This window comes from Phycodurus eques, chromosome 11 (assembly GCF_024500275.1).
Source record: "Phycodurus eques isolate BA_2022a chromosome 11, UOR_Pequ_1.1, whole genome shotgun sequence".
Taxonomy (NCBI): Eukaryota; Metazoa; Chordata; class Actinopteri; order Syngnathiformes; family Syngnathidae; genus Phycodurus; species Phycodurus eques.
In genome coordinates, this window is record NC_084535.1 from 16,225,677 (window position 1) to 16,244,034 (window position 18,358).

Consider the following 18,358-nt stretch of genomic DNA (forward strand, 5'->3'; position numbering starts at 1 on the left):
TTGGGGGCATGGTTTAAAAATACTGTTGGTCCGTGCTTGTCATTTATTGCTCGAAAAAAAATATGCGATGATAGTGTCACGTCAGTACATGCATACACTTGATTTTATGTGTTCACTTCAAGTAAGCAGCTGTTTTGTTTATCATTCAAAAAATAAAGCAACACATTCTGCCTTTTGCTCAGGTCTGCTCCTAACAAAGGTTATTCAGTTATTTTAAATAAATATAAAAAAAGATTGAAAATGTTTGATAGGTTTTACATTTTATGCAAACTTACCATGCTGGTGTGGTTGATTGTGACATTGTTGACTTACTCATAGGGCAGTCAAGGTTGGTCGCTTTCATGAGCCACAAGGAATAAGTGTCCAAATTTGTTGCCATAGATGAACTGCTTGACAAAGAAAATTGTTACTGTCCCAAAAATAGCATGTTCCAGACTCCAGAGACGTGTGAGTCATATTTCTCTTTAACACCACAGCCATGTGTACTCTCTCTACGCAGCGCTCTATACGATAATAGATAGAGGTCCTTCCATTATGGCCGCAACGTCAATGCATGGCCTGGAAATGTTGCGACATTCAACATGGCCACCAAATGTGAATGCATTTCCTTTGATGGAATGTCGCCACATTCAACATGGCCGCAACGTAGGCACAGGAGGCACGTCTGTTGGTTGAGTCTAGTCATATTGTAGCTTATATCTGTGACCCGAAAATAGGTGTGTCCCAGTCTCTGCCTATATTGCGCCACATCCTCAGTAAAAAACAGTGGCCAATTCTGGAACTAACAGAATTTGTCAACGCTGTGACAACTGGAAACTATTTTTGGACACTTGTACTGTCCAGACGGTCCGTTACTTCCCATACTAGTTAAATCGGGGTTCATTAAATCAAGGTTGCACTGTATTCAATTAATTTATTACTTTGGGGCAGATAGCTATGGCTGGAGAGAGAGGCTCCTTGTCAGGGATGGTCAGTGTGATCCGGGTGCACGGTCCAGGCAGGAAAGACATAGGGTCCGAAGCAGGAGTGCAAGGAATGAGGGCATGCTGAGAACAGAAATGCAGACAGGGCAGATTAGGCTGCCAGAACTCAAACTTGATTTTTCTAAGCGGCTAGATGCAACGAACTTGATGAGTGTTGACTGTCTGGCAACATGGTGGAGTCCAAGACTGGCGTACATCGAATTGGTTGGTTGGGCTGCAGGTGCTCGCTGGCTCCAAGAGGCCAGTGTCTTAATCTGCAATTAAACACACACACACGCACACAGGAAGGGGGTGGATACAGCAGAACTGAAAATATTCTTCGTTGTGAAACTATTTCATTGCGGGCCATTCATAATCTTGAAACATTGTATGCAACAAAGAACTCCCACAAATGTGGGATTCTGTGATTGATTGCTGAGATTTATGCACACACAAGAATGTAATTTTTATAAGAAATGTAGCAAAATTTTGTACACCAAGAAAATTCTAGTAAAGCAAAATTTTTGATTTTAAACAATTCCAACTCTCCTAAGAAAAAACAATCTCTTTTTTTCTAATCTTTGAAATTCAGACGCTTGTTCTTGTGTTCGTTGAGAAATGCATTCAAATTATTTCTTTTTATTTTAGTTATCCTTAGTTTGAGCAAATTTACTCATTTTTGTTGAGTACTTTATGAGTGGAATGGAAAGATAATTTTTGGATAACATCAGAGAGAAATTTATGGTATTGTGTTGCTTATTTTCAAATGTCATGTTTATCTTCTAATGCTAACGCTATGTTTCTCTGTAGTGAAACCATAAGCCTGGTAATGATTTACTAGTCCAAGCCATACCATAGCAAAACACACTATAATGGTCTGCTTGTTAGAAACGTGACTTGACTGACATACAGGTATTTGTTAAAAATTACAATTTCCTTTTGTTGACATTTTTATGGCATTTTATAATCCTTGCAGGGTCGAGAACTGTATTTAGTGTTGGTGATGACTCATGATATGTGTTGACTCTGACTGCCAATGATTCTTGAAAACAATTTCTATGTGGAAATTGTTTATTGATGACATTATTCACTTTCACGTCAGTCATCTCCAGAGCTAGAATAATGTTACTGCCATTTGCTGTGTGTCATGCGATAATACATCATGTTTTGTAACTAACGAGGGTGATTCTTCTCATATGTCACTTTATTTTTGTTGTTGGTTTTTTTGTTTTTTCAGATCTTGGCCTTGATCAGTTTGTTGTGAAACGCTATGATGGAAAGGTAAGATTTGGATGTCTTGGTGATAAAGAGGCAGGTTCGATTTCTTCAAAATTTGTTTTTTCATATGGGTGTATCTTGCTTCAGTCTAGATTATTTTTAATACGCTGCAGTGGTGCCTTAATTTACAAGTTTAGTTCATTTTGATAGCCTTCCCCATTGAAAGGAATGGAAGTGCCATGAATCTTTTCCAGACCCTGAAAAAACACCACAATTTCTTAGCGCTATTTTCCTTTATCAAAATCATGTAGCTGACTTGTAAAATATGAGTATAAAAACATAATAAAAGATGGTATACAGAAAAACTTGTTAAACTAATAAGCCAAAAGTTACACACACACACACACACACACATCCTGTAGTACATTCATGTGTTGTGCCTTGAAGTGGTCTCCTAGAAAAGGCCCTATAGGTCTCCCCTCACTTTGTCTCTGTCCTGCATGGGAAGCTCCAGCAGGAGCGATGAGGAGGGCTTTCCTAACCAGCGGGAGCTCAGCACACTTTCTACGGTCTCTTAATAACACAAACGCATGTTTCACTTTCTTGGGAGCCATACTTAGAGCCATACTTACACCCCCCAAAAAAAAAAATTAATAATATATATATATATACTTAAAATACATGACGCAAGGAACGAATGATGTTTATACTATGTCAGAGAAAGCACAAGTGAGCGTACTGCATGGTGACAGGAAGCTTTCTGTAGTTCGTTCAAGCAATATTTGTATGAAAACTTTGTAAACTGATTTGTTAGTGAACCGGGGTTCTAAGAAATTTCACCTTAATTGCTCCCTTTTTTCATTTCACTGGAACTGGGGAGAGCCTGAGCTCACTGGTAACTCGAGTCATTGCTCGCAAGTGAAGGCAAATAATCAGCCAAGTGACGGCCTGTATCTCAAACTTGTAAGTCGAGGTGCCACTGTTCTTAAAAGCTTAAGGTAATGTCCGTTTTTTTTATTCATTTATTTATTGTCATCCTTGTAATTCTTTCCTGTTGTAAATACAAAAATGAGTGAGTTATTTTTTTTTACTGAAAAGGAAAATTATGTAGTTTGTGCAACACTCAGCATATACATTATCCTAATTGTTTAGCCTCTTTTGTCCCTGTGCAGGCCATTTGTTCCCATTATTTGCTAGCCACATTTCTGTCCACATTGATTTGTCTGATTACTGCATTTAGCTTTTGTTGTCTGTTTTCCCCTCCAGTGTGGCCAAAAAGCTCCCAACCTAGACTCTGCCCACTTTTTTATTTTATTTTTTTTTTTTTTGCCCATAGCGACATTAAGCATAGATAAAATAACCATGGCCTTGTGTGTGTCCTGAAGCGTTGTAGCTTGAGGGTGAAGGGACATTTTCAGATGGGATTTGGCTACATTGATAAAGGCTTTAGTCGTTGGCAGAGGAGTAAAGTCCTGAGCTCAAAACAATCGCTCCATCTCAATTGCCATTTGATCTAAAATAGAATAAGAACAAATACAAGATTTGCGACTGAGGGACTATTTTGCCTCCCTTATTTGAAATAATTTGAAGTATGGATGTTGTGTACCCCTGAATACGTCCCTCTCTGGTTATTGCTCATTTGTTCCGCATTGAGCTTGCACACAGTATAAGGCAAACACAACACACCCAGTGTGACTGTGACTGAACAAGTAATATGTACACTGACTCACCCTGTGTGTTTTAGTTTCCTACCCTAAGAACAGCGGTATTCTAAAAGTATTAATGAGATCGCTTGTTTGCTTAACCTCTTTTTTGTCATTGTCCATCATTTTACTTTCTCCACCCACTGTGTTCATGTGGGTGTGCTTTTTGCTGCCATAATTTAACATTGTGTACCGCTGTTGCCGTTTTTTTTACTGTTGATACTGTCATGCTCTTGTCTACCCTCTCATTCTCATAAGTAATCCCTCCATTTTCTTTCTCTTCCCTTCCTTGTGAATAACTATCATCCATAAACCCCCATCTTCCAAAATCTCCACCTTGTCTGTCTTGACCCCCGTCCCCCAATCATTCCATCTGCTGACCCTCCCAAAATCTCCCCACCCCTTCCTTGCTTCTTCTATCGCCCTTGCCCCAACCCTGCTTCTCCCCTTCCCCTTCTTCAGGACTTCTGGCAGGTATGGGGTGTGTGCTTAGCGGCATGTGTGCACCTGAATGAAACATTGCACTTTATAGTGAATACTTACTCCTCTTAGTTCTTTTAGTCAACTTGTGCCTCTTTTTATTACTCACTCTTCCCTCCTATTGTGGACAACGACAATACTCCCTGTTTGTGCAGGGGAACAGCTAAGCTATTTTTTTGTTTGTTTTTGTTTTGTTTTTTTAATTTAATCTTTCAATATCTCAGCCTCAGCAAAGGTCTAACCACAAACCTCTTTACAGGACAGGACCGTGTAATCCATTAATTCTCAGGGTAATGTATCGATTTCCCTATTGTGCAGAGCAGGGCAGTGGATAGAAACATTTGCTGTATTAATGAAGACTATTACTTTATATGTGCCCATTGATGATCAAACGTTGGGTGTCTGCAAAATTATTTTGGAAAACATCTGTATAAATAGATTGTTTGTCCCATTTATTTTGCTGACCTGTTGATGATTTATAGATTGTGTTCTGGATGATAACTTTTGTCATGAGGTGGTCACTGTTTGGAAAGTCAAACGCCCTTATATGGAAAATACCTATTTGGATATATGAACTCTGCCCCACTGCTAATCTGTGCATTGTCATCATGGCAATATGTCCATTACCAAAGTGTACGTCTGTTTTTTAAGCAGTTGACTGTAGATGATTGTTGGGAACAGAATGCATTTGAAAATCACTAGATGATTTCAGGTTCAAATACATGTTGGACTGTGTCTGTCAAATTTATTTAGAATTGATTATTCTATCGATTATTCCATGTGTTAAACGGATGGGGAAAAACATTAGTTTATTGCAAAATATTTCTTTCCTATTGATGTCAACTGATTATTGTTGTTGATTTGGTATTGTTTGGTGATTAAACAAAACCAAATAAAGAAAAATTAAGCAATATGATCCGAGAGGGCATTTATACTTACCAATGTTTTTGAAACAGAGCTTCTTCTTTGGTTACAGATTAATGTGAAGGGCTACTAGTTTGATAAGTACTTCTGAGGCTGCTTCAGATTCAACTACATATGAATTACAGGTTATTCATACAAAGACTGCAAACAAAATTGTATTTTCATGATAGATTAAAATGACTAGTTTTTTTCCATAGAGTCAGTGATTGGTTTGGTTCATAAAATGTCAGAAAATAGGCAAAAATGTTTATCATTGTTTCCCCCCCAAAAAAATGTTTGCAAATGTCTTTTGATTAAACACAAAGATAATCAGTCTGCTTTCATGGATGACTAATGAAGTCAGAAAATATTTACTGTTGAGGGGCTGCAATCAGAGGATTTGTACAATTTTAAGTTAAACAGTGCCTCTAAACGATTAATCGATTATCAAAATATTTGTCGATTGATTTGATGATAAGTTAGTTGTTACACCCCTACATACATATTTTACTAAACGACTCTACATGATCTTTATAAACTCTATTTGACCTGGAGCAGGTCAGTCAGATTAAAGCCTCTTTAAATAATGAAGGGGTTTTCAGTCACTGAGGGAGGCACACAACCCACACGTTACTCTAGCAATTGTCTAGTGTTTCAACATTATACTTACTGAAAGTCTGCAAATTGATCATTATGTTAAAGATCTTCCTAGCGCTCTTTGTTAAACCTGACTCTTGCAACTGTCTGCTATACCAACCTTATACTAAATTATTCAAATTTACACTTTCCACTTTATTTCTCTTAGAATTACTAAACACTTCTACAGCAGAACAGAGGCGCTACTAAAAGGTGATCCTCACAAGAAACCATGTAGACTAATTTGGAAATAGATGCTATAATCAACTGCAAATGTTTAAATTGTGCTCCCCCTAAAGTATAACATTGCTGTTCCCCTGCACTCAATTCACCCATCTCTTGTTCTTTTTAAATAATTTTCTTCATCTTCTTTTATTATTTCTTTACTAAGAATTATCAGCACAAGCTTTCCACATGCTTTGGTTTGGCACCCATGCCCATTTCCTCAGCATGCCCTGTTACCAGTGTCTTCCTCAGAAAGTAGCTGGTGGTGGCGCCCTCTTTCTGCGCATGGTGGCAACACAGGGGCTTTAGGACCCAGGAAATGGCTCTGTCAACTAGCATTTAGGCTGTATTGATTTGCTTGGTAGCCTTCACTAATTCATCTTTTGGATTGTTTAGATGTCAGTACTGCATGATGCCTGAAGAGCATGGTTTAAATTCACTAAAGGCAGGAATTATGTACATCTCAAATTGGTTCAAACTGTTCCCCACATGCTGTGGCCTTCTGAATGAAAAGCCATAATGTCTGTCAGTAGACAGCTGTTACTGAGATTGTGTGCGTGTGTTTCATTGGAAACAATCTTCTTGTCATCCCAGCTGTTATCATGTTCACTCTTTCTGATTCCACAGGAAGGTTCCAGAAGGTCTCTGCTTGGAGTTCATTTCAACTTTTTTCCATGTTTCCAGTCTGTTTTAAGCTACCTCTGTGTCAATGAATATCACATAAAAATCAGTTTCACACTGATTTTCTCTTAATTTCTAATATGCTCTCCAAATCTACAAGAGGTTTTGGGTCACATGGTTATCTGAGTGCTCGCCTTTCTCTGTGATGCAGCTGCCATTTCTCATCAACCAAAATGTGTTGGCTGTGCATTCTGCATCCAGATGAATTCTTCAGTCATGTTCCCGGAATACTCATGAGCTATTAAAAGTAAACATGTTCTGTAGGTTCTCTGCAGTCCAGACAAAGCTTCTGCACACATTCATATTTAATGTCAGTAGAGAAGTCCGAAAGAAAAAAATGCATTTAAAAAAAAACTTGTACAGTGCAATCATCCAACATTAACGGTGGCCCGGGGCCACTATGCCACGGTGTCGGGCCACCACCTACCTATAGACACTGGCCCGCTTGGGCCAGTACAAATACTGAAAATTTTCACCCGCCGGTCTGAAACATCTCGTCCAAGACAGGATGTTGCGATGACGTAAAGAGAAACTGCGACCAGTACCGCCTGACTGGATAAATGACCACGCATTCGGGTTAGCCTCAAGATGATAGCTGAGTCTAACACTGCTAGCCACATACAGAAGCTCATATTTTGCAGTCTGTAGAATGTTAATCTGCCCTCCCTAAGCGTGCTTTAAGATGCATAGTGACCCCCAGTTGGGTTTAATGTAAAACTAAGTGCGCAACAAAAATGATTCCCCTCATTTTATATTTAAAAACAAGCCATATCGTTTCAGAAATCGCCAGATTAATGCTAACAGTCAATGGAAATTCCTATTGACAGGCTAGCTAGTATTAGCATTTGGTCACAGGAGGGATTTACCTTCAAATAAATATTCACACACAAACGTCGTAGTAACACATACAAACTGGTAATATAACAGTAGATTAGGCTGGACCAAACTCTCGACCTCCTCTTGTTGACACACACACACACACATATATATAAAACAGTGATTCATTTGATGGCATCATCAGCAGTTCTGTCACAACTGTATTTATGCTTTGAGTTGCATACTAATCAGTTGCGCTCATAATGTTCCTGCAGCCATAAACTTAGCATGATGCATAGAGATTGGTATAAACACATGAGCTGGCTTAGCACAGATATTTAATAAGGAAGCATTCTCAGATTCACTCTGACAGCTGTGACGTTGACACCAATCAGTAGGCACGCTCTGTCAAACGAAGCGCTGTCTGTTAATTAACTTGAATATTAGTAATGAGGGTTATAGTCATTTGCGGATCTGTAATGAGATAACACTACAATTAGAGCCAAATACAGTCATTTCTATTAACCTGGATTTTTTTTTAACCTGAATTAATTTTTTAATTGAATTTCATTGTACCCCTACAAAAAAAACATATATATATTTTTTTTTTGTATATTTTTATTTCCCCCCCCCCCCCTCTCTCTCTCTCCTCCTAAATTTAGCGGACTGACACCAGAGCATCTCCCTCACCAATGTTGCCCAAAACTAACCTCTCTATATTATTTTTTTATTTTTTTATTTTTACAAGCTTTGTTCTATTGAGAACTTTGTTCTATTGAGACTGTAAGTGTAGGTCAATCAATCATAAATATTATTGTAATCTGTATCTATGAAAGATATAGATTTGCACATTTTTTAAAAAAGTCTTAGATGCAATGAACGCAGTGTGATCAACAGTCCTAAATATAAAGCTCCTGTGATATATTTTTTTATCTGAAATTTAATGACATGAGTTCAAGCTGCCCATAGGGGATGCCGCAAAATGTTCGTATTTATACATCTGTCAATTTTAAAATATTGTACTGTACAGTGGAACCTCAGAGATCAATCACAATCTATTTTGTGATGCAGCTTCTTTTTTTTCATTAAATACAAACTCAATTTTCATTTGAGATGAATTCAATTTGGTAAAACCTGTGCCCGAGCAGAACTATCACTATTACATTAGAACTATTACATCATTAAACCTTTAATAAAAACATGAAATCTTTTAAACAACATTTTGTCATACAATAAAGTATTTAAACACTCTTGACTTTGAGGAATGAGGAGGGATACTTTGTTGCTGATGCAATTCTTTTAGTGCAGAATTAACCAATAATGTAACGCTGAATCTTAAAATGTAATTGCAACGCTTGACCTTTTGATCACAAGTGAGAGTTAGGCTATATAGCAGCTTCTCAGTTTGTGGGTAGGGCAAGAAGCTGGTATAGCAATCTACAACTTTATTCTTGGGAGGCACATCTGCTTCACAGTTCTGAGAACCAGGGTTCAAATCCGGCCTAGCCTGTGTGGAGTTTGCATGTTTTCCCCATGCCTGCGTGGTTTTTCTCCGGGTATTCCGGTTTCCTCCCACGTCCCAAAAACATGCACGGTAGGTTAATTGAAGACTCTAAATTGTCCGTAAGTGTGAATGTTAGTGCGAATGGTTGTTTGTTTATGTGCCCTGTGATTGCCTGGCGACCAGTTCTCGCCCGCAGTTAGCTGCGATCGGCTCCAGCATACCTGCGACCATGAACATAAGTAATGTAGAAAATGGAAAAAATTGATGCATCTTTATTCTTCTTGAGAAACAACACAAACAAATGGTCAGTCACAGAAGATCGACAATCAAATCCAGTAACACACCAATAAATGAGACTTGTCTACATTTGAAACTCGCATTATACTGTCTGAAACACAGAAGAATGCATGGTAACATCCAGTGGATATTCTTCTTCTCCTCGCACAGCATTTTTCTTCTTTCAGCACTTCTGTCATTAAACATTTTGGCGAAAAACCTGACACCATCCATTCTCATTGAAGGATATTTGTCAATTTCCCATACTTTATGAGCTTTATGAGTTGAGGTTCCACTGTTCATTGGTATATATTATTGTAGCTCAATAAGATTTGTGCGTTTTAAGCTCAACTGGTGATTATCAAATAATGATCAATGTATGTGCATTTGTCTGTGTAAGAAAGAACGTATGAATATGCGTCTGTCTTTATCGTTCAAGACCCTGCTAAAGACAGCATAGGCCATGCTGTTCTCTAACAGTTTTTTCTCATCCTTCCTCTTCCTCTGAAATGGACCTTTTACAGATGGAGGTAACTCCACCAAGGCTCACTGTACAAACAACCCCCCCACCCTCCTAATGCATGCTTGTCTGTCTATTTGTGCACTCTTTTTTGATGGAGCGTCTACTAATGGGAAACTGTATATTTAGCCTTTTCTTCACAGAGTGCAGTGTGCATGTGATTAGGTGTCACTCTCATGCAAGGCTGTAATTATACACATGCTAACAGGGGGTGGGGGGCATTTGTTACGTGTTGCGTGTGTGTGTGTGTGTGTGTGTGAGCGCGTGTGTGAAACTAAAATCCCTTTGTTTGTAATAATACCTTTTGGTTTGTGTTCCAGATGTGGTTTATCAATAGTGTGTATGTTTGTACTGCGGTCTTGTGAGGTTTCCTCTCTTGTTATGTCAGTTTCACACTGTGAGTACAGCCTCTGTTATATGAAGATTGTACACCCACTATTTGTCACTACCACCCTCACCTGCCTGTATAGCCTCATGTGTATGCAACACTTGCATGATATTGCGCTTGATCATCGTAACCTATTCAGTCCAATGCACACTGGTTCTCTTATATTTTTTAAAGTTCCCTTCTTTGTCTTTGAGGTATACACAACACTGAAAGCTAATAAGGCCTGTTGTGAATAAAGTACAGTACACTTTTAATATGATGATGTTTTCCTTTGTTTGCGTTGGGTGATATGAGCAGAAGATAGCCCAAGAGAGGGAAAAGTTTGCAGATGAAGACAGCATATTTTACACTCTGGGAGAATGTGGCCTCATCTCCTTCTCTGACTACATCTTTCTCACCACTGTGCTTTCCAGTAAGTGAAGAGTTCTTCTTAAATTCCCACATTCCTCAAACTGTGCACAGTTCTTAATTTAAGAAAAGGACAGTTAAATATGAGTGTCACAGCAAAGGGTCTGAATACTTATGGCTGTGTGATATTTCAGTTTTTCTTTTTTAATAAATCTGCAAACATTTCAACAATGCTGTTTTTTCTGTCAATATGGGGTGCTGTGTGTACATTAATGAGGATAATAAATGAACTTAAATTATTTTGCAAATGGTTGCAATATAACAAAGAGTGAAAAATTTAAGGTGGTCTGAATACTTTCCGTACCCACTGTATGGTAATGGGAACTATAAAGGTGACTTCTTAGTTTCCAATAACTACTTAAAAGAAAATGCCCGCAGTTTAGCTGGCTTATTCTAATCTGTTCATACGTGTATTAAAAGTCTCTGTGGAACTTTTCAAGGACATGTCATTTTTAAGCAGATATAGCAGACCGCCTTTTGGTTGGTTTTGTTCCATTCAACACAGCCACCAAAATGTCACATTGAATGACATTTAATGTTCCATCATAGATCAATTTAAAAGTAATAACTTGGAATGACATAAATTTTTCTACTGACAATATTTAGTGCGGTTATAAACCTTTGAGTAACATGTTTGAACACAAATGGTGGAGCAACACATGAAGACAGACAATATAACAATACAAGCATATTTTTATCCTCTGAAAATTACCAATATTGCAGTTTACTGAGTCATGAGTGGAGTGGCGACTCGTCATTTGTGCCCTTATGACTGAATTATACTGCCCCTGGTGGACAAGGTGGGCACACCAGGAGGAGTTCATTTAATTGAATTGAAGCGTAAAATCGTGATGCACAAACTGATTGTTTACATTCTATTTATTACACTGTTTTATAAAATACAATATACAATATTATAAAGTGCTATTTTCCTAACAAAAAAAAGAATGAAAGACTATTTTATTTATTTATTTTTTTTATAGTAGGCCGGAACGGATTAATGGCACTTAGATTCAATTCAGTTGGGAAAGATGATTTGAGACATTTTTTGAGTTTCTAATGTGGTCATGGAACAAATAAAATTTGTATCTCAAGGCACCACTGTATTGACTAATGATGTATGTTTCAGTGATTACAGTTCATAAAATGTGAAATATGTATGCACATATTGTTCATATACTGCACCGGAGGATAAGACCTACAATTGACAGTATTCGTTTAATTTTTACATCATTGCACATGAATGAGAGTTGGCTCGAGAGACTAGAGATAATCTAATAAAGAACCACTCTGGTCGTTTAAAGATTGAAGATGCAGCAGTTGATGTGTAATGTGATGTCAGTATTGAAGTTTTTTTAGCCATCTCTGGGTCACTCAAGTGTGATGTCATTTCCATATTGTGTTTTATTGATTTCAGAATGCCTTTCCTTTTGTGTTTGTTCTCTTGTGGTGTCCAGCTCCCCAGAGGAACTTTGAGATTGCTTTTAAGATGTTTGATCTCAACGGTGATGGAGAGGTAGACCTGGAGGAGTTTGAACAGGTTCGTCTGGGATGCTTGTCACACACCGACACAAAGGACAAAAACAAGAGCACTGATAGCAGAGCTCGTCTCGGGCTTACACATTTGTCTGCACCAAATGTAGTGAGGCAATTTAACATCTCAATAGCTAGAAGGATGTAAAATTAAATTCAGAGCTTATTGTGGATTCACATTAACAGCATAGAAATGAATATGTAAAAATACAGTCAGATCTGGATTTGACAGCATTCTAAGCATCTGAATAATGTTAAATAACATTTTCCTTATGAAGGAAATGTTATTAGACCTTGGTGAAACTTGATTTGATCCTGCATACACGGCAATTTTTTATTATTATACAACACTACATAATGAGCCTAGTGAGGATAAGCAGTATGGAAAATGGATGGATGGATAGATGTAATATTTATTTTTAACAATCCCTTGTTTGAAATTTAAGGTGTATGTAATAGGTAACAGCTTTGAAAAAAATACTTTTACGCATTGTTACATTTAAATAATATTCAGGCCAGTTTGATATTTGTTACTTAGTGTGGATAAGCAGCGGACAATAGATGGATGCGGTGGCATAGTGTGGGACATGATCTCCCTTTGCACAAAATATTAGTTTTTTTGGGGCGGGGACACAAAATCTAAAAGAAAAACTGGCAGTATTACACAACACTTATGATCTTATTGGTCTTTTTTTTTTTTTTTAGAACATGAATTTCATTGTTGGTATTGGGGCTGCAGATAATTAGCTCGCCCCACGCCATGTATGGTTGAACTAAATCAAACCAACAGCAATGAAAAGGTCTGATTATTTTGTTTCCGCCCCCCAAAAGGAAGGCAACTCCAGGCTCGTCGAGAGTGGACTGATTGCATGACAGAAAATGGTGTCAACGTCACATCTCTTACTTGTCATTATTCATTCACTGTCTCCGTCTAGGTCCAGAGCATTATCCGTTCTCAAACAAGTATGGGCATGCGACACCGCGATCGCTCAACCACAGGAAACACCCTAAAGACAGCCGGCTGCAGTTCGGCACTCACCACCTACTTCTTTGGAGGAGACCTGAAGGGAAAACTTACCATCGGCAGCTTCCTGGAGTTTCAGAGGAAGCTGCAGCATGATGTGCTTAAGCTCGAGGTAACGTGATTATACTGAGGCCATCTATCCGTTGGTTTAATGGACACACACACAGCAACACTGTACAAAAATTGGTAGCCGTGCAGGCAAAAGCCAATTTCTCCTTTCATCGTCACAGCCGCTGTTAGATGATGTTGAACATATGGTGATTCTATTAATTAGCATGGGTATTGCCTAACTGATAAGCTCAACCATAATATGTGCTGTCGTCTAAGGCACGAGTCAGAGCACCTGCTACGTCTTTGTTGTACCACCTTGAATTTGGCACAAACACTACAGATATGGTTCCTGTGTTTGTATTGCATAGTCTAATTTCTAATTCCCATAGTCACTGTTTTTACCACAGTATAAGTTGTCTAAGTTTGTTTGTTCCTGTCAGAGAACCTACTTTTGGACTCTGGCCTTAAAGGGTAGATTCTTCATTGGCGTATGAATGAGCAGCCCCCCTAGTATTGCTGTCTGGCTTATCTTTTGCATAGTAACAAGCAGCCCCTTGTGTTACGAATTAGCATTTTGAAAGGTCGGCACATTCTGAGGCAAAGGAGGAAGGCTGCCGCGTGGCTGTCAAGATGCTGCAAATATAAATAACCAGGATTGACCTGACAGAGCCAAGGTCCACTATTGCTAAGGCACGCCTCGCTGGTACGTTGTGAAAAATGCACGGCGAGATTTACTCTCACCATTCTATTCCTGCGCCTAATTCAACTTGAAGGCTGACACCAGAATTTACAGTTTTCCATCTTTCCACACCAGCCTATTAATTTGTTTGTTCCTGCGCACCACACTCAGTTCTCATCTCTTGCGCTTCTCTCTCCAGTTTGAGCGGAATGATCCTGTGGATGGACGAATCTCAGAGAGACAGTTTGGCGGTATGCTGCTGGCTTACAGCGGCGTTCAGTCTCGTAAACTCAAGCAGATGCAGAAGGGATTGAAAAAGATGTTTAAGGATGCACAGGTAGATCATCATGTGTGTATTAAATGTGTGTGTACATAGAACTATTTGGTGATTGGCCCTTGCTGGTGTTTCCACTAATTTCCCTACATGGGAGCATGTAGGGCAATATCAAAATGACGTTATGATGGTTCTTGCATAAGGGGCATTTAAACTTCTGCAAGCCTTTCTGACATCAAGTTGAGTCCATCCGCGGGAGTGCTGGAGCCTATCCCAGCTGTCATCAGCCAGGAGGCGGGGTACACCCTGAACTGGTTGCCAGCCAATCGCAGGGCACATAGAAACTAACAACCATTCGCACTCACAGTCGTGCCTACGGGCAATTTAGAGTCTCCAATTCATGCATGTTTTTGGGATGTGGGAGGAAACCGGAGTGCCCGGAGAAAACCCACGCAGGCACGGGAATAACATGCAAACTCCACACAGGCGGGGACGGGGATTGAACCCCGCACCTCAGAACTGTGAGGCTGACGCTCTAACCAGTCGGCCACCGTGCCGCCTCAAGTTGAGTCTTGAAGTTTAAAGTGCATGCTTGTCTTTGCTGAGAGCAATGGGGAGAATATATAAAAATACTGTAAATATTTAAGACAAATTCAGAATGTGCACATTCACTGCCCATTACCAGCATGTTCCATGGACTGTGGTTTCATGCTGGTTGCACTTCTCTGTAATCAGCCCTGTCAGTCAGGGTACAGAAGACTGTGCTTAACGATTTGATATCCCCAATGGTGTTGCAGTAAAATGTCTCCTATCTCCTCCTCTTTAAAGGTAGCATAAATAACATGAATAGCGTTCAGGTTTCTCCGGTATAGTGCCACAGATAATAAGGGGAGCTGCGTAACACAAGTGTGATGGGTAAATTTAAAAAAAAAAAAAAAAAAACATTAAAAATTAAAGTGTGTAAAAAAAAAAAAAGAAAAAAGTTTTTTTCTTTGCAAATGAGCAGTGTGGCAGTGTTGTTGTATTATGCATGTGGGCCTGTTCTGCTGACACTTCATGGCAGACTGTTCATCCATGCATGCCCAATGCCTCTGCCCATTTGTGTCACACTGTTGAGCTGCAGCATGCTCGCAGCTCTCGGCGATATTTGGATGACCTTTCCATTATTTTGCCGTGACCTGGTCATGACTGGTTGCATGTTGTATAGGTTTTCAATTATTTATTTATTTTTCAGCCTTGTTTTTCCCCTTTGTGCAGGGTATCACATTTGAGGAGGTGGAGAATTTCTTTACCTTTCTGAAGAATGTCAATGATGTGGACACAGCGCTGAGTTTCTACCACATGGCTGGAGCATCCATAGATAAAGGTATACACACTTTCCCGCCGACCTTCTCTCCTAATAACTTGGGCCAATTTAATTTCCTTCATCTTGTAGAGCTGTAAATTCTCAAGTACAATGTATCAGTATCCAATATCAAACATATTGTTAAATTAATGCGTGAGCATTTTTATCTTTGTAAAGGCCTAATTTCTGATACAGCTCTTAAAATGTATTGGCGCTCGTTAGATTGTGCAAGTGGTTGTATTGAGCTGGTCGATGTACACTGGTACAAACAGCACCCTAAAGGAGTAGGACCACAGCTCAGAGGGTCATCAGTAAAAAAAAAATGTTTCATCCATTTTGGCAGAATTAGATGGTCATAGTTATTATTTCCTGAATTTTCCCTTTTGTGGATTAATAAAGGATATCTGAAGTCATCGTATTACACACTACTGACTTGGTATGGCAGCTAAAACAAACACGGGTCTGTGAAAAGTCACTAATGGGACATTTAATTTGTTTGTGCAGCTGCATATTACTGCTCAGACGATCACTGAGTCACAGTCATTCAACACATTGTACTTGTTTGTCACATCCGAGACGGATGTGACAAACTAGTACAATCAAGTGTATAACTTGCAGTTATACACTTGATTGTCAAAGTGCACAGGAAAAAAAAAATCTAGCATTATCAGCTTCCTAGTGAGTCAACATCTCCTCCATTCAGTACAATGATTCAGCTTTTTAGTTCTGTCCGCACGTTTATTGGCTGTGATTCGCTGTGGAAACAGCTGCTAATAGAATTGACCGTAGTCTACACTAAGGTCCTTGCTTCCAGCGTACGGTTTTTGCTACGTACATGCAAAAAAACATGCCGTGTGTGTATGTATACATTTAAAAAAAAAAAAATGGGGGTTAAAAAAAATAAAATAATTCAATGCAATTATAATGGCCATCAATTATGCATTATCACATTCCAGCCCAGTCCCTGTCACCTGCGAATAGCGGGGGTTCACTCTAGACACATTGGCTGTTTTCCGAATCGTTCACTCATTCCTTAGTCCCCAATCACTATATTTTATATATTGGACTACATAGTTCACTCATCAGACAAAATAAAAAAAATAAACAAATTTGGAACACTACTACGACAACATACCGGATGGTCAGCTGGTGGATCTTCTGTAATAAATATTGAACAAATAAATTATAATATTGTTTGAAGATGTTTATTTTAAATAAATAAAAAACGCAATTTAGGTTAAGCTGTGTTGTGATGTGTTGCTCTACTTATATTAGAGATTTTTGTACCAAAAATCAACCCCAATACCAAGGAAGTTTTTTTTTCTTTTTAAATCAGTACAATGCATCATGGGAAATATTGCTTTTCTAGTGACCATCGGTTCGTCGCTACCCTTCGAGATGCATTGCAAGATATAATGGGGACACTATACCTGTATAAGGGATAACCTATACTCACTACACATTGGAACATAACTACAAAGCCCATGGGGTACTTGCTACATAGAGCACCCTTTTTAGGTGGGCCTCTCAATAACCGTGGATGAGATTAAATAGATTTTCAACATTTTATCATCTGCCTGGGGCTTTTTCCACCTCTTTGGTTTCTATCTTCATATGCTCCCATCATCCTCTCAGTTGTACACGCTGATGCTGTCAGTCTTTTCTTTTTTCCTCATTTCCATATCAATCGAACTGTTCACTGTGAGTGGCACTCCACTGCTACTGATCCAAAGGCAAAGACTTTCCAATTATGTGTCCACCCCACACCGTTATCCTTCTCCACTAATGAGTTTCCTGGTCTGTGGTTGTCCTTCTCCCAGTGACCATGAAACAGGTGGCCCGCACCGTAGCCAAGGTGGAGTTGTCAGATCACGTGTGCGACGTGGTCTTCGCCCTGTTCGACTGCGACGGTAAGAAACTGGTGGCTAAAACAATTCTGCCGCACATAAGGAGCTCTTCTGAAAGCAGTCATCTTATTTTTCTCTTCCTCTCGCGTGCCTCCCCACACACCTTTTCAGGGAATGGCGAGCTCAGTAATAAGGAGTTCATCGCCATTATGAAGCAGCGGCTCATGCGTGGGCTGGAAAAACCCAAGGACATGGGCTTCACTCGGTTGGTGCGCGCCATGTGGAAGTGTGCTCAGGACACCGCCTGGGACTTTGCAATGCCAAAGACATAATGGAGAGCAAAGGTGACACGCGAGTGGGAGTAACAACGCCATTAGAGGCAGACATTTTCCTTCAAAAGTTCCAACGACTGCAGCCATGAGGTGTTTCATCGCCCATTCTGGTGTCATGATGCATGCACAGTGTGTCTGTGAGGCTTCCCGTCAATGCATCACACACTTTTGTATAATGGGAAATATATAAGTATATATTTATTTTTTGCCATATTCAGTGCACCATGTGACCTTTTTTTTAAATCTTGAATCTTATTAGGCAAGTTTGTTAGAATCTCTATAGTTACTTCCAAGGTTCTTTTACCATTTAAATATTTTTTGTTCTTTTATGTCACTAAAATATCTATAAATGTGTACTTGTCCAAATATTACATTGTGCACTGAAACACTTATGATGAATGTAATGCAAATTAAAGATTTGTATTGAGAAATGTAATGTTTAGTTTTTGGAGATTCTTTTCACACACACTATGTATATATGTATGTGTGTATATGTACATATATACACACACATACATATGTGTATATATATATATGTATGTATATATATATA

At 39.0% G+C, this 18,358-nt stretch overlaps 1 protein-coding gene across 2 annotated transcripts in view; it reads left to right on the forward strand.

Moving 5' to 3' along the window:
• micu1 (mitochondrial calcium uptake 1) overlaps positions 1–18,241 on the forward strand; it is a 30,595-nt gene extending 12,354 nt beyond the window's left edge. The window contains exons 5-12 of one of the 2 annotated variants that reach the window (XM_061690378.1): positions 2,200–2,243; positions 10,610–10,724; positions 12,178–12,260; positions 13,189–13,389; positions 14,207–14,344; positions 15,539–15,647; positions 17,447–17,536; positions 17,645–18,241. In XM_061690378.1, the coding sequence (XP_061546362.1) occupies positions 2,200–2,243; positions 10,610–10,724; positions 12,178–12,260; positions 13,189–13,389; positions 14,207–14,344; positions 15,539–15,647; positions 17,447–17,536; positions 17,645–17,805 (941 nt within the window). In that variant the 3' untranslated portion in view covers positions 17,806–18,241. Of the gene's footprint in view, positions 1–2,199; positions 2,244–4,451; positions 9,935–10,609; positions 10,725–12,177; positions 12,261–13,188; positions 13,390–14,206; positions 14,345–15,538; positions 15,648–17,446; positions 17,537–17,644 lie in introns of those variants that run through there. The other variant, XM_061690379.1, reaches the window with a different exon arrangement.
• Positions 18,242–18,358: the final 117 nt, after the last annotated feature.